This window comes from Penicillium macrosclerotiorum (assembly GCF_028827735.1).
Source record: "Penicillium macrosclerotiorum strain IBT 26536 chromosome Unknown utg000012l_segment0_segment0, whole genome shotgun sequence".
NCBI classification, from domain to species: Eukaryota; Fungi; Ascomycota; class Eurotiomycetes; order Eurotiales; family Aspergillaceae; genus Penicillium; species Penicillium macrosclerotiorum.
This window is the reverse complement of record NW_026643091.1, coordinates 45,009-61,728: the sequence shown is the minus strand read 5'-3', so window position 1 is coordinate 61,728 and position 16,720 is coordinate 45,009. Positions and strand designations below refer to the sequence as shown.

The 16,720-nt window shown below is 48.5% G+C and overlaps 3 protein-coding genes across 3 annotated transcripts; 1 reads left to right on the top strand and 2 right to left on the bottom strand.

Annotated features, from left to right (window-relative positions):
* Window positions 1-996: 996 nt before the first annotated feature.
* On the top strand, window positions 997-2,236 carry N7462_011412 (uncharacterized protein; the record flags this gene model as incomplete). Its single annotated transcript, XM_057083126.1, has 3 exons — window positions 997-1,131; window positions 1,210-1,431; window positions 1,511-2,236. 3 exons carry the CDS (start codon window positions 997-999, stop codon window positions 2,234-2,236), a joined length of 1,083 nt encoding a protein of 360 aa, XP_056927865.1.
* A 363-nt stretch (window positions 2,237-2,599) lies between these two features.
* On the bottom strand, window positions 2,600-2,961 carry N7462_011411 (uncharacterized protein; the record flags this gene model as incomplete). Its single annotated transcript, XM_057083125.1, has 2 exons — window positions 2,600-2,620; window positions 2,743-2,961. 2 exons carry the CDS (start codon window positions 2,959-2,961, stop codon window positions 2,600-2,602), a joined length of 240 nt encoding a protein of 79 aa, XP_056927864.1.
* Window positions 2,962-8,129: 5,168 nt separating this feature from the next.
* N7462_011410 (putative nuclear localization protein) lies at window positions 8,130-10,750 on the bottom strand (the record flags this gene model as incomplete). The annotated part of the gene is made up of 3 exons (XM_057083124.1): window positions 8,130-10,018; window positions 10,249-10,359; window positions 10,684-10,750. The coding sequence occupies 3 exons, from the start codon at window positions 10,748-10,750 to the stop codon at window positions 8,130-8,132; spliced, it is 2,067 nt and encodes a 688-aa protein (XP_056927863.1).
* Window positions 10,751-16,720: the final 5,970 nt, after the last annotated feature.

Below are 16,720 nucleotides of genomic sequence, written 5' to 3'. Positions count from 1 at the left end.
AATCGGAGACACTGTCATTTTGTTGAAAACCTTTCCTCCTACATACTGTCTCTTTTTCTCGTCTTTTTTTAATTCGGTGTGGTTCCACCGGGGTTCATTTATATCTTCGGAGCATTCTTTGCATTTGTGTTCTATTGGCCTGGGCTGTTATATTTGGTGTCCGATATATACGACTTTTTAATTCTTGCCGAGCTCGCCAATGCTCGAGAACCTTTTTTTTACTTCTCATCGACTATATTATTTTGTGTCTTTGTGTTTATGGAATGGGCTCGGCTTTTTGGATGGGATTTGGATTTTGCATATTTGGCAGCATTTTGACTGATACATACTGTCACATACCTATACCTACTACTTCTTTCTTTCTCTTTTCCATATCTCATATCGATTCTTGACTCCTGACCAACTTGGTCCGTCTGTTTTAACCACAAAAAAAGGGGCTTGGTGTTTTAAAGTTCATTCTTTTATGGCATCCATTATTATCTCTATGTACTCGGTTTCCGATAAATTTGTTTGGAATTTACTCATCTCCGAGAATCCCAGCAATGCAAAGCGAACCGAAGTTTGCCCGACGGCACGCTTTTGCTTCACGATCCCTATTGGTCGTTCGCGTCATCATTGCACCATGATTCGGTTCGGCGGCCGCAAATTGCTGGGAATTCTTCCGTTAGCCGACCGCTAGAATAACTCTCAACCGCTAGCAGGCTTTTTTGCATCAGTGGCACACCTTACAATGGGCTGCCACTAGGTTTAGTTGAGCGCTAGCGTCCAGCCAGAGGTCGCTTTTTCTCCGCATCGGCCAGTATGTGCCAACACGTGTTCCGCTCCGTTGGCCGTCGCTTCTCCGCCGTGCCTGGCTGATCCACTGCGGGGATCACAACTGTTCTTCATGTTTTTGAGATATAAAAGCGATGTGCCGATCCTACTGGGAAAACTCAAAATTTTGGCATTTACCGTGGTCTCTGGTTGCTTTTCTCGCCGTTTCAACCCCCCTGCCCTATGAAGTTCTCGGCTCTGAGTCCGGCCCTGCTGGGTCTAATCGCCTGCGCACAGGCGACCACCATCGAGTATGAGACTGTGACCGGATATTTCTTGCAGGACGAAAGCGCAACGGTTGCATCCACTTTCGATTATGTATGTTTTGCTATGATATGATCTGCAAGCCAACGGTTGACTTTCCCGGTCTAACATCTCCATGTGCTTGATCTTTAGACTGCCGTCAACTTCGGCCTCATCAACCGAACTTACCCGGTCGATAAGGAGCTGAAGCACAAGGGCGAAGATCTCACCCAGTGGGAGCGTTTTTATCGCCAAGTGCAGAAGCTGAACAATGATTCTCCCAAGACTGTGGAGTATAAGGTGCTCTTCCTTGGCCGCCACGGCGAAGGCTGGCACAACGCTGCGGAGACTTACTACGGTACCCCGGCGTGGAATGTAAGTGACCCCACTCTCGACATTCTCATTGCTGTCGAGGCAAAAAAAACAGTCTCCAGTTAACACGCTTTTCCACCAGTGCTACTGGGCTGAGCTCGACGGAAACAGCACCGCAACTTGGCACGATGCCGAACTCACCGACAACGGTGTATCCCAAGCCCTTATCGCTCACAACTTCTGGCAAAAGGAGATCGACGAGCAGAAAATCCACACTCCTGACAACTACTTTGTCAGCCCTCTTACGCGCACCCTGCAAACTGCCAATCTCACCTTCAATGGCCTAGCTCTTCCGCATGGTGCGGCCACCTTCAAGCCCCTCGTCAAAGAACTTTTCCGCGAGGGTATCAGTATCCACACCTGTGATCACCGTCGCAGCAAAAGTTACATTCACTCGCTGTTTCCAGGCTGGCCCATCGAGAAGGGCTTCGCTGAGGACGACGAGCTCTGGAATGGCGTCACTGCCGAGACAAGCGGCGCGCAGGACGTCCGCTCCACTACAGCTCTGGGCCAGGTCTTCTTCACCAGTGCCTCCAGCAAGAAGGAATCCTTCGTCAGTGTGACCTCGCACTCCGGTGAGATCTCCTCGATTCTGCGCGTCGTCGGACATCGCACCTTCAGCCTGAGCACAGGTGCTGTGATTCCCGTTCTGGTACGCGCGGAGCAGAAGCACGAGCAGGCGACCACGACAGCAGTGTCGTGGACTGTCAGTGCGCATTGCACAGCGCCGCCCGTGACTAGCGTGACTGCTTGTGTGTGCCCGTCAAGTGCGGCGCCCGTGACTACACCTTTGGTTACAGATGTTTGAGTAAAATTGGCTTGTATTTTTGGCTGGCTATGTTTGGACGCTAAATGATTTTTTGGTTTCGAATGTTAGATTGCGCTGCTTTAATGAGATGTATAGCAAATTTGTCGCTGTCAGTTTTTTATGGCTGTATAAAAATAGATATGTATGTTTATACCATTTTAACTTTTTTCTGATTAAACTTGGGGTAGAAAAAAAATTGAGAGAGCACAGAGATAAGTATGAACTGAACTCCTTGTATGTATGAGATGCAGCCATCTTTCATTACCGGGAGTATGTCTTACTATGTCTTTGAGCATGGCGATGATTCGTATAGAACTGACTCAGCTAGCTTCAACAGATACCAACAATAGTTTAAAGCGATTTCTACGTATTCCAAGGGTAAAACTATATATAGATATAAGCAACATTCGATAATCCATTCGGTACCTTCAGAACCAACTAATCAAGCTATTATATCGCCCAATGTTAAAGGTTGGAGAGCGAATAACAATTATCACAGTACCTACGTGATTCCTAGGCTTTCGATTTCTCAGGGGCAAAAAGAGAGAGCTTAGTAGCTGAAAAAGCGGTAAAAAAAGAGCAGGATTGAAAAACAAAAATAGAGAATAAAAAAAGAAATCGTCCCCGGGAAGGCTCGAACTTCCAACCTCCTGATTAACAGTCAGACGCGCTAGCCGATTGCGCCACGGAGACACTTGCTTGGAGAGACGCACCAGATTAAACATTATAACTTAATGTTGATTAAGTGGTCTTATTATTATCCTATTACCTCAAAAGTCAACAATGAGTTTTATGGACTTTTTAATTATACAGAAATTAAACATTCCACACATCCCTCACTGCCTTGTCCATATGCTAGGCTAATACAGCGTCGCTCATAAAAGACAATTTCCGAAGATACCCATCTAGATAATGCTCAGATCGTTCGTCTTTGAATTAGAGAAGTCGCTCCACACCGTTATGCAACATTCCAATCGCCTCCTACAACTCCAATTGTTCTTTTGTTATACCCTTGTGCCCCTGTGCCACAAGTGTAGCTAGAGCCCGATCGTAAAATGCTGCCTCAAGGTAAGCTCGACTATAGCAGTTTCGGATTTATTATTGTTTGCTCTAGCTCCCCGAGTTATAAGGTCTGCAAGATCTATAACAGTTATTATCTTCTTCCAGAGCGGCAATCGAAAGTCTTTAGAAGACATCAAGACATTGATATACGGTGTTCCTTCTGCAAAAGGTGATATATACACAAATAGTCCTTTATATACGCCCTGGTATGTGAATATAGGTACAATAGGTCCATGAATGCTAATCGCTTCGGCGACTGCGGAGTGGTCTTGCTTTTCGTTTCGAGACTAAATGACGATTCGATAATTTGTATGCGTTGAATTAAAATATAATATAGCCATATATCTCATGCTCCCCTGAAAACAACTATATTGAATTTCTTCTTTGCTAGTAGAGTTGGGAAGAAGAGTTGGCACAATATGGTGCAAGACGAACTGGTGACACGATTCCTGGGAGAGGGTTGGTAGAGGCCCGAAGAATTGAGCCACGAAGAGTTTTGGTAATCAACTATTTTTACTACCCCCAGGCACAGGGCTTAATCATAATTTAAAATGCAAAAGCGAGACGTCTGAATCGAGGTTGCTAGGAGTACTGCGGTATTATTGTCATTCAATCACAAGACAGAAATGGGTCTCGAGCATAGACAGACCGGAATAAGTCATATTATTATTCCTCTGGTCACGTGGTACGTATGTGGAGGATTTAGCGACAAATGGATTGAATGAGCTTTGTATTCTAGCCTGTGACCTATTAAAGCTGAGTCTGCAAGCCTTGGTCAATTGATAGAGCTGCACTTCCACGTTTCATGAAACCTGATAGCAAAATACTCTACTCTTAGCACACAGGCGGAAGAGAAAAGTAATTGAGGATTACGTGGTCACCAGTTTGGCCCTACATTAATCTATACATCTCGGGCAATCTAGGGGACGTGAATGAGTTAACCAGGTACTCATTAAACCTAACAAATCGAAAAAGCCTAGTATATGCAAATAGGAGAATGCGAGATTATAAAACACTATACGGCACTTGAGGTTTTCTTTTTCACAAAAAGTCAAAATAAACTATATCTTACTTCGTCTTCTTTCTTATGTAGTGTGGACAAATTGACTCGTTTGATACATACCTTATATTTAATTTAACACATGCAAAACAAAGCTACTTCTCTTATCTATCTTGGAAATTGAAACGCCTATCTATTAGTAGGATGCTACCGAAAAGCGCCTATGTAGAATCAAGCATATCTATACAAAGTCGGCGAGTATTACTAGGTTCTAATCTCTAAATTTATTTTCTAAAATATTGATATAATGCTAATAAAAATCCTTGCCGAATTAGCTATCGATCTCAAGGCCTATTGGTATAGCAATGTTTGAGAAGTCCGTAGGGGGGAAAGATTAAGTATTATCCTTCTAACTAGCTTGTGTTAGGTCACTGACACTCTTTTTGATTCGAAGTAAATTCTAGCTACGGAAGAGGTTGATGTGGAAGAGCTAGGTAAAAAAGAGCAAGGTGAAGAAAGGCACTTTATCTAGTGATAGTTTCCGCTAGTAGAAATTAGAAAAAACGCGCTTGATATCTGCTAGAATCAGTGACGATACTATCAATAAGCATGTTAGCGTGATCGTGAGTGTTATAGAGAGGGGTGAATTTCTCACCTTATCTTCTTCTTTGGATCTCTGCTAGCCGACCTAGATTCTAATATCTAGTGGAATAAGAATGCTCTCTCAAAATCTAGCATTTTCTTTATTCTAGCGACACCTTCTTCGTAGCCACGTTACTATATTCTAGTTACCGAGCTTGTTAGATAGGGTATTTATTCATTATTTCTTTAGCGCTATCTCCATTTTTAGTCTTGAGGGGGTTCTTACATATAATATAAAGTAAGCGAATTTGGATAGGTTCAAAGTTCAAGTGAATATATACTCGATTTTAAATAGGGAGACGTGGATATTATTAGGCAGTGTATCGAGATTAGGCTAGGGGGAGGCGAGGGCGGGCATAGATACTTTAGTGAACTGGTTAACAACATTCGATTCGTATATCTCTGTAGTTTGATGATCTACTGAAATGGTCGTTGTCGGTTTCCTTACGTTTCTAATGTCAATCGTGATTGATATCTTGTTATGTTAGCGGGAGGAAAAAAAGTGATAAAAAATAAAAAATATATATATAATTTTGATCCCTACTCCGGGGTGTATAAAAATGTAATTTCTTAACTTCTAGCCGCTCGCTATTCGAATGACGGCCCACGGGAGAAATCGATCAAGAAAAGCCAAAAGAGAAAAAAAAAAACGTCCCCGGGAAGGCTCGAACTTCCAACCTCCTGATTAACAGTCAGACGCGCTAGCCGATTGCGCCACGGAGACGGTTGATGTAATGGTAGGGAAAACATAAAAATATGACTAACGCCTTCTTAAGCTCGAATTATTTGCTGATAGGCCGCTTCACACTGTCACTTTCAGGATTCATAGGGAAATGCATCATGTTGACCATATGAGCTGATGAAATTTGGGTTGGAAATTCGAAAGGCTTTAAAAGAGCGTTGCCATTAGGATCTCTCGGTCGCACAATCATAAGTTTTTAAATTTTAAACATGCTTCCGGTCGCATCGCACAGAGAGTATCCGAGACACTCTACGGGGTACACGTGCATATATATATATATATAAATATTACCCCACGGAATTAACCCGGCTAATCCCAACCAGCTACCAGGCAACAGTATTCAAATCACCAGCAACGCCATCACAAGTAACAGGTGTTATTTGAACCGTGACATCTCCCTATCCAAGCCCGCCAATAGCGCAGAAGAAAAAGAAACCAGGGGCACAGGAAAGAATTGCAATTTCACACGTACATGAAGGTGGGCTTATGAGCACCACACATATTGATTCAACCGTGAAGAACGGAAGAGTCCCGGCCTTTTTCCGAAAAAAAAAACACTCCCCTCGACTGCCGAGTACAGTGTGACTACCATACAAGAAGAATCGATACCATTCATACAACCTGCCCGCTCCGTCGCAGAATTCAACAGTCCCACAAAGCACACGAAATTAGCCAGAACATACCCAGTAGCGGAGGCATACCCAAAATTTCGGAACAAAGTAATGGCACAGCAGCGCTCCATTTTCTGGGACCGATCGAGGTGCTTTCTCCAGAGGACGTTGGCCGCGGTCATCGATATCGAAGGAGGGCTCTTCCTCAACACTACCCGCATCCACCAACCAACCAACCAAAGTTACACTCCGATACAACGATACAAAGAGGACACGAATCCTCTAATAACTGTGAGTGAATATGACGACGAAATGATGGCCGAAATATACTCGAAATGACGGCGCCAACTTTGGGGGAAAACAAACGAGGAGACTGGTCATATCTATAGGGCATGAGATCTCACCACGCGGACTTCTCAAAGTACTGTAGAACAGATACTCTGAGAGCGATAGGATATTGAATTCCTTAAAAATATGCATTCCCCTCAGTTGCGATACCCTGAAGCAACAGTAGTATTTATCTATCTTATTATTCCTTGAGCCTCATTCACATCAATGAGATGGCTCATTCCAGCCCTATGCCCTCACATTCTAGAGTCATAAGTTCGGCCGTGCGTCATATACAAGTCTCCGTGGCGCAATCGGCTAGCGCGTCTGACTGTTAATCAGGAGGTTGGAAGTTCGAGCCTTCCCGGGGACGTTGCTTTTTGCCTTTTTTTTGTGTTCTCTCTCTCTCTCTCTCGCTCTCTCTATCCATCTCACATTTCGATCGCAATATTCTACCCATTCCCGCTGTTACTGTCAAAATATCAAAATACGCATACAACAAATGAAAGTAACATTACTGCTCGTTGGAAATGGTATATTTTATCATCCTGTTGATTCCCCTCCATCCTTGTTTATCTTATCTAGCCGGAAAGATTGATCCACAGTTACCCAAGAAATCAAAACGAAAGAAAAAAAGCCCTGGAAAGCGGAGCAAGGTATCACTGTCAATTTGAAGCTAGCCAGAGCGAGGAAGGGGCGATAAAAACTGGCGGACGTAGACAACACAAGAAAGAAAGAGGAACCAAGCTCGTCACACACTATAGCACACGAGGGAAAAAGTATAGACAGAAGGGAACATAACTTGAAGAGTCCCCCAAATCAACCAAGGCGGTGATACACAGGCAAAAAAAAAAAAAAAAAAAAAGGCAGACCAAACACATACAGAAAGAAAGAGGTAAGACACGCGGTGGAATTTCGGCCATGGAAAGACACTTGGTCGTGACTCGACCTGGCAAGAGAGGACCGGTAAAAATCCGTAGTGGACATGGAAATATCGCCCTACCCTCTCTCTTTCCCCTATCGATCCTGTATAGCAAAAATAGGACGGGACAAATATAAGACATACATACTTATAGTCCTGTAGGTAATAAATCGGCAAAAGGATGCGAACGCCAGTTTCAAGAAATAAACGCCGGAAGAAGGGTTCCACAAAATGATCAACACAAGCATGAAGTAAAAGAGGAAAGACTAAGAAGAGGAAAAAAAATAGCAGTCATCGATCGAGACCCGAGTCCAACCGAGTACAAGAAAGGGTATAGGAAGGCTGGCCCGGATTAACATTACCGAAAATCCCTCGTTGCGGGATCGTCACACGCAAGCAGACACGAAATGCAAGGGGTCGCCAGGTTGAAAAAAGGCGGAACATCAAAAGAAAAGAAAGAAGCGGAGAGCGTTCAGGTATTCAGGTAAAAGAGGTCAAAAAATGACAAGCGGAAACAAAACCAAGGACGTCTCTGATGCTGGAAATGACCGCCGTAAACGCCATTCTAGACAACGCCAAACCGCAATCTAGTAGCCAGACCACCCACCTAATGGGCTGCCAGATTGACCTGGCTGGGGTTGACCGGGCTGCATGGGTCCGGTAGGCCCCGCGGGCCACCCGGGCATAGCGCCCGTGGTACCCATGCCCATAGCCAGGCCTGCCTGCTGTGGGTTGCCTGGCATGAAAGCTTGACCACCCGGTCCCTGGTTAGAGGGATACATGGCCCGGGCTGCCATGTTGGGATATCCAGCCGGAGCGCCGGAGGGGAATCCCATATTGCCCATTTGCTGCTGTACTTGAGGATGCTGCATCTGCTGAAACTGCTGCGGCATGTGCGGCACTGATGGGCGGTGTTGGTTGCGAGGGGACTGCTGAGGTTGCTGCTGCTGGCCATGATGAAGAGGGGATGGTGCCTGCGGAGGGGCCGGAGGCATTTGTTGGTTGAACTGAGGCATCCCGACCCCTTGTGCAGTGGAGGCGGCCATGGGGGACTGCTGCTGCTGCTGTGGATGTAGTGGTGGCTGACCCCACATCTGCTGCGACTGTTGAGGAGGGTATGCGTAAGGGGCCTGGGGTACACCTGCTGGGATGGATGGGTTGGATCGCTGGTGCATGAGGTTGGGTTGTATGCCTGCGGGCATCCCCCGTACAGGAGACTGGCCGACGGGCTGATGATGTGCCTGCTGTGGATAAGATGGTTGACCGGACATCATGGCTTGATGAGGGATTGGATGTTGTCCATGAGGAGCGGTTGGGATACTCGTCGGTGGTCCCTGGACGGCTTGAATGGGCTGTGATACAGACAAACCAGAGTCCAGCGCAGTGGTCACCTGGGCCTCTGATTCGGGAAGTTCACGGGGCTTGGCATAAAACTCATCCAAACCCCTGAGACGAAAGCCTCGCTGCGTGCTGAGGACTTTGTTGAAATCTGCGGCTGTTTGAGCCTGGTGAATGATCTCTGCCCCTGTACTAGTACGAGTATTGTCTTGGTAGGGCTGACCAGTCAGTTCTTGGCGCGAACGTGGCATGGTGTTGTAGTCTCGGAGTCGTGGATCATCCGTAGTGGCCATATGAATCATAGGTAGCTGATTAAACGGCGACGAAGTATCTGTAACATCCAACGATAGACCCGGAGGCAAGGGATCAATGGTGTTGCTAAAGATGACATCGTGATGGGGAAGGGGCAATAGGGTCGAAGTTGTGGTTTCCGTGGTTGTAGCATCCCGGGCTTTGGTGGCACCGGGGCGTTTCTCGCCCGCGAGGTCTTCTTCCGTGAAACCCTGCTTCCTGGCCTTGCTCTCCCAATAGTCATCCCGAACGCGACGACCATTGGCGATTACCCGACTGCCGAACTGCCGGAACATAGATCGGGCAGAGACAATGGCAATTTGACGAGAGCGATAGGAATACGGGAGAATATCTTGCTGGATCAGATCATCTTTCTCGACTTGATTTGCGATAATCTTGTGCAGCGAACGATTCTTGTTGAAAAGTAGGTACGAATCCCGATAGTTCAGGACCCTCGCACACTCGGTCGCTAGCATAAAGAGCTTGGTGCCTCGGTTGGGGACGCGGAATGTTCGACATTTATATTCACGGCCACCTTGGGGATATCCCATGGGATCCACCTTCGTCTCTCCCGCATCATCAAACTCCTTGGGGATGTATTCGTCGCCTTCCGGATTCAGCTGATCCGATGTGTGGTCGCGGACGGTCGGAAGGGCCTTGACGAGAGTCTTTGTGGGCGTGCCTTTGTCGGGGGGCGATGCCAACGGAGGCGATGCAGCAGGTTGGTGAGGGAGTGGGCGGGATTGCATCTGGGGGGTTTGCACCGGGGTGCTCCCAGCTGGATGGTCGCTAGAGCCAGCTCGGGAAGTCTTTGGGGGACGACCGCGTTTGCGACGGCCTTGATCCTCTGTTTCGGAAAAGAAAAGCCTGGTTAGCGAGCTACACTGATGAAATGAGCCCCCCCCACCCCAAAAATGATGCGACCAGACGAAAGAAAAATCATGATCGAGGCAAAAAGCTGCGGGTTCACGAGGGATCGGAAAGAAAAGACATGAAGACCAAAATGCCCTCTCTCTTTCTCTCTCTTCCTTTCACTCCCTCCCCCCCTCGCTCTCCCCTCTCCCATCGCGCACGTACCATCGTCCTGATCGCCTTCTGGATGACCATTCCCGCTATGATCTGGAGTGCGACTACGCTTGATCCCACGGAGACTGGGTTCAGCAGGGGATGGTGCCGGCAGAGCAGAGACTAGGAGGGGTATCAGTTTACAGGAAGGCGACGGGCACGAGACAAACATGATGACAGAGAGAGGGGAGGATAAGAGGAAGCGCCAGGAAACCGGTCGCAAAGGAGCCGATCGCGCGCAGGAGGTTGCGCCACGAGATCAGGAATCGCAACAGGGGAATTAAAAAAAAGTAGATCAAGCAGAGGACGGCGCCGTGAAGGTTCTCTTCTCTTTACCTGAAAGAGGTGAACGGGCAACAGAATATCTTGCGACAGCAGAGCCGAGATGGAGCAAGACAAGTAGGATCAGTTGTTGGGAGGGGAGAGGATCAAAGAAAAGAAACATACCGGAGTTACTCAAATTAGCCGGATCGATCGTGCCTGAGCCGTCGACGACCTCAGCCAGTCCGTTCATGGTTGGGACGGAGTGAGGCGTCCCATACATAGTCGAGGGACAGACGGCAGCGAGGCCGCGAAATTGGCGCGTTTGAACGCGAAGTCGCGGGAGAACGGGAGGGAGGAGCGACTGAGGGTGGTGAGAAGGAGCTGGTGACGCAAGTGAGCGGGTATGCTAGGATTGCATGCAGGCTTGGAGGGGGCGTCTGAAAGTCGATCAGCGCGGGCAGGGGGGTCGAACGAGTGGATGGAGCTTTCGGCGATGCTTGGGGTTTGGGAGGGGCGGAGGCGGTGAAGGCGTTGAGGGCAAAAAGCCGAGAGCGAGAATGCCTGAGGATGCCTTGTGGTGCCTGACGATACGGTGCCTGGAAGATCGGGCGGCGACAGCACCGGACCAAATGGCCTCGTGGCCTGAGAAATCAGGAGCAAACGCGGGTTGGACCGGCAGACGCACGGGGGAGGGGCGGTTTGAGAGCCTGGAGAGTTGCAGGGGGTTGAACGATGTAGGGAAAGGAAGGACCCGGAAGGGAGCAGATGAGAAGATGAGATGACGGAGTATCGACCAAGCAGGGCCAAACAGAACGGATCACCCGAGCACCAGAGACGGAGAATGGAGGGATCCAAAAAAAGACCGATCGAATCGGGCGGGTCCAAAGTGTTGGAGTCGTTTCAAGGGGGCGGGGAGGATGTTCAAAGTGTATGTTGGAGGGCTTCGAGAGATTCGAGAAATATACTCCGGACTGCGGACGCGAGCAAAGCAGAACAAGCACAAGTTGGACTGCCGCGTGATTGGTCACGGGGACAAGTCCACCACGTCCACAACCCTAAGAAGTCGACCAGACAAGCCGGAGGACGACGAGCAGAGGAAGACGAGATGAATCACGGCGATTATTCAACAAACCCAAAAGGGGACCAGAAAGGGAGCAGGAAAAAGACCAGCAAGGGAATCTCGGGGGAGGGGAGGGAATCAACCACAAATCAGAAGAAGCATAGGAATCGGCGATTCATCCCCGATAGAACTTGTACTCGTTGGACGAAGTAAATCACAAAAGAAGAGGAATCAGGCACAGCAGCCACTGCTCTCTCTCTCTCTCTCTCTCTCTCTCTCTCTTTCGCGCGCGCTCACTGCGACGTCCCGAAGGATGAGAGAACTACTCCAAACAGGCAATGTCAATGCCAATGCCAATGACTGAAAGGCCACAGACACTGCTTTCGTTCTCGATTTCTCGAGATGGGACTTCGGGCTCGGGCTCGGGATCTCCCGCAACGGGAACCGAAAAAAGAAACAAAATAAACAAAATAAAAGGAAAAAAAAAGACAAAAATAAAACGAAACCAACAGTAAATTGTCAGTCCCACCGTTAGTCGCCCCCCCAGATGATAGGCAGGATCGGATAGGCGCCCTGAGTGAAGAATTCAATCGTGGGCAAGCGTCCCGGGGCAGAGGGACGGCCACTTCTTTTTGTTCGGAATCGAGGGGGAGGGGCGGGGACGCGGGTGCGCGGGTACACGGGCCAGGGATGGGCACTTTCCAGGGTCAAAAAGACAAATAAGAGGCCTCGCGGTGGGTTAGGCTCTTTAGCAGATGGCTCGAGCGGATAACGATTTTTTCCCGAGGTGGCACAGCGATCGATGGGGTTGGTGAGATGGACCCTGCGTTGGGTGTGCTGGGCTGGGCGGTTGTGGGTTATGAGAAGAAGGAGGATGTGCCAGAAGAAAGGTAGAGGACACGATGTAATGATTCCACCACCGTCGTACAGGTTGGATTTCGAATGATTCAGCCGCCGAGCCAATCATACGATCTGCAGATGGTGCCAAAAATCAAACCCAAAAAACCCCGTAAAATCAAAGGCCAGAAGAAGTTAGGATGCGCGGGAGAGGGAGAATGAGGGAGAGGGAGAGGAAGAGAGAGAGATTGGGCTAGGAAAATCATATATAGTACGACTTGAGGAGTGTGACTTCAGATCCTCTTGTGCGGCTGCGAGAGGCTGGACGACATTGATATAGCGCCAGGAAGGTCGTATATACCCAAACTACGGACCAGGGATAGCCAGGAAGAGCGACTTGAACGGAGTGTGAGATTGATCGGAATGAACTGAGAAGGCGGAGTGTTGTCAACTAGTATAACAACTATGGACTTCGCCAAGCGCAACCAGACAACAATGAGTAAAAAAGCAAGTCTAGACTGGACGATCGACTATAAAACCCCGCTTGCCCCTCTCCAGATCCGTCGACATTCACGTCTTCATCACACAGCGAGCACCATCTCTCGCTCTGATAGGGTTTCCAGGTTCTTCTTGGTTGTGCCAGACTAGTCTGGACTGTGTAACTAGGGTTTTAAAAAAAGGAATCAGGATGAATCATCACACTCAGGATGAACAAGGGAGATGACTCAACAGACTTGAATTATGAACAGGGAAGACAAAGAAAGAGAAAAGCGTCTGGCGACGCGCCATCCATCCAGAACGGTGTTGAGAGCTGGATCTAACCTGTCATAGCGTTGGGCGCGTAGTCCATGGTTCCGGACAATATACTTGGTTCTGTGGTTGCGGGTCATGCAGAAGTTTATAGTCCACGTTCATAGGGTAGAGCGGCCGCTCTTATTTCTGCAGGAGAGTATTGGAAGGAAATGTCTAATAGCTCTTGACATGCATCTGTCGGAGTATGTCGGATTTCAGACGAAGAGCATAGTCAAAAGCTTGCCACCGACATGCCCGATGCCTTGGATTACTCTCGCTAGATCCAGTTTGGATATCGCTACGGTCTCTCTGTTGTCCTATTTCTACGTATAATCGAGCGATGTGTCTCCGGAAAAAAAAAAGCCTGTCCCCTTCCCCCCAAAGCAAGGATTACACAAGGCCTAGAAGGGGTCGGCGCAATAAGATCCGTGGATTGGAAAAATGCCGAGGACTAAAGGGCTCAGGCCGCATCCTGTCAGGCGGACAAGCTGAGCTAGCGACGAGTTCGAACTAGTTGATTCACAGGAGGAGAAACATGCTCGTGCACTCTCGCCGATGCCGCTGTTAGGTGATACTCCGAGGCCCACAGTCTGGGAGAGACAAGGCTACGAGCGGTGGATCATGATGATGGGTTGACCCTTGGGCCGGATTCCTGTTGGAAGAGATATCTGACTTGCGCCCTAGGCGATGCTGTTCTATCTGCGCGTTTCTCGATGGCCAAGACTTGCAAGATCCCAATGTTCTCTCCATCGACTCCATCGACTAGGCCTTCCTGGGGTTGGAATGGTCCCGTTCATAATCTGCACGGGAGCCCCGCCGGGCGTTGAGTGATTAGTGGATCCTTCGATCCTGCAGATGATACCAAGTCATTTGCATCAAAATCAAGGCCCATGCGCGCTGGACGCCCAAATTCCAAATACTACAGACGCGAGATCGTCCTGATATTGCGTCCGGGAAACGACGGTCAACGACGGCAGTTAGTCCCCGTCCGGCTGTACGAGGGCGGGCAAGATGCACAGCGTCGTACAATAACGATGACCGCCCGACGCGGACACCCAATGTACGCGATTCAGAGGGAAAACCATCCCAGACGGGCGTGCCATCGTCATGCTTCCTCCAAGTCTCACAGCAGGGCCGGCTGCAGTGGTGCCGTTTCCACGCTTGGCTTCGGTAGTTCCCTTCCCTCTCGCTGGTCACACAGCGCCCCAAGGCGACGCTGGCTCCAACGCCGAAAAGAGACTCAAGGTGACGCTGCAGCTCCGATTGGGGGCCTACGATTGGAATCTCCCAGACGAGGCGCCCCCCAAGGCCCTCAACGCCCCGAGACCTCAATGTCCACGGCGCAGGATCAACCTTGGCGTAGCCCGATGCGATCCACGGGCGCGGATGCAACATGCAGGTTATACGACCATGTTGGGTGCATAATCTGATTTATATTTATATGTATTTATATTCGATTTTCAATTCAACCTATCCCAAACCCTTGAAGCGGGCGGATAAGCTTCCTAGAATGCTGTGCATCTGGTGATGCTGATTTGATAGTCGTGGCTCTTTCGATATGGTCTACCCGACATGCAGCTTCCATATAGACCAGTGACATGGAATGAATGACTTTTTCATTATTTATTCGAAGATGGCAACCGATTCTAAATAATGCTAGCCAGAAAAATCTTCTCATTCCAATCGTTCTCCACGAAAAACACGGAGCCTGACTGGGAGAGGCAATATCACCGCAGGACCATAGTTGCCCTCGCCACGCCAAGGAACTTTTTTCTCCAGGACCAGTAGTATCTTGAAGAGCTTATAAAACCATCAACAGAAATGAGCAACATTCATCAGCTCAATGAAATGGATTATGACAGGTCGATGGAGCTCCCCTTGCCGCATTCTTCCAGTCTGCATTTTGGCTCAATGTGCACTGGATATCCGGTACTTGCGTAGACCTTTGATTTTACCCTGCAACGGAAGTACCAGGATATTCATCAAATAGAGGCGGAACAAAGAAGAAGAGGATGAAGATTCTCGATCACAAAGCTTCTTACAGTAGACCACTCAGCTCGAAAAACAAGGAGGCTGTAGGTCGCATCCCCGTGGGAAAGATGTAGATCCCCACCGGTGTCAAGGCCGAACCATGAACGGCACGCCAGGATGGCGTGGAGAAGCGCTGATTCGCCAGAAGAACGGTTGTTCAGCCCGTGAGGCCATGGCATGTGGACAGGTCCATCACGCGCGTTATGAGCAGTATCCAAGCTGAGTGTAGCCAACCCAGGTCAGTGTTTTTGGCTGAGTCGCGCGCACCACTCCCATCCTTTTTCAGGGTCTTCTTTGCTCGGAGCGTTGCGCGTCGGGGGAAAGCCACGCGTTGCACAACGTTTGTATTTAGGAAGCGTTGGCAAACCTGGCACAACAAACGGGATCGATTACCGTTCCTGTCGCTAAGTTCAGCGCTCGGAAATAGTCTCAATTGCCGGAACACTCCCCTCTCCCCTCTCCCTTCCCCAAACCCTGTTTTGCCCGGACGTTCACTAGACTGCTTTTTTTTTTTTCTCTTCTGAGACATTATTTGCCAGGTTCCACCAGGTACGTTTATCCAATCGGACTGACGAACGTGCAGATCGTTGCAATGATGAAAAAGTCTAGAGACCGTAGTAGACATAACAGAAAGAAAGGACCATCACAGTGGCGCTGTGCTTCCATTCCTCGAATGTAACAATAGGATCGTCTCGAGTAACAGCCTGGGGCGCTACGGTTCAGGTGCTTGAATTGAGTTCTGATTCTCGAGGATGGAATGAGAGGATGTTTTAAAATAGGATTGGATGTTATCGACAAAAAGCGGCGAAGTTTAACTATGGAGGTTGTCGTAGAGACAGCTGATTTCATTGGGGGACTTGGGCTATAGAAGTCAAAGTTGTAACCAATACTTGGCAGCTGTCTGGTCTCGGTAGAGCTCCCATGCCTTTAGTTGCATCCAGGAATGTTTCAGGCTGCAGAAAGACGCCGGGAGGCGTACGCTGCTCCACACAAGAGTGAACCCATGACCCGATAGATCGGGATCGACAGCGCTGCTCACCTGAAGCACGAAGTCATCTGCTGTCATGCCGTAGTTCCTGCCCAGAGACTTTATATCTGTATCAGAGGATCTGTGTTTAGGTTGTTTATTTTTTATTTTCTATTTTCTTCTTTGGAAAAATAGTAATAATGTGGGGGATTTCTTGGAAATTGAATACGGAAAGTAATATGAATCATTATTGCTGCTCATTTTTCATTGCTCAATGTGTAGGATGATACAATTTACTGTTTGGATTGATCTGTTTCTCGCCATCATGACAATGAACTCGATGTACTATAGCTGCATTAGCAACTGAAAGAAGCAAAAAAGTGCCTTTCATTCACCGTTTTCTTTTGGGACAAATGCGTGTCATCTCCACAGTATACTAGCAGTGTCTCCGCCCACCCACACCGCTTCCGCGTTGTGGGTGTGCCACACTCAGACCGTCACCCACAGTCAGACCGTCATTTTTTCCTATATCC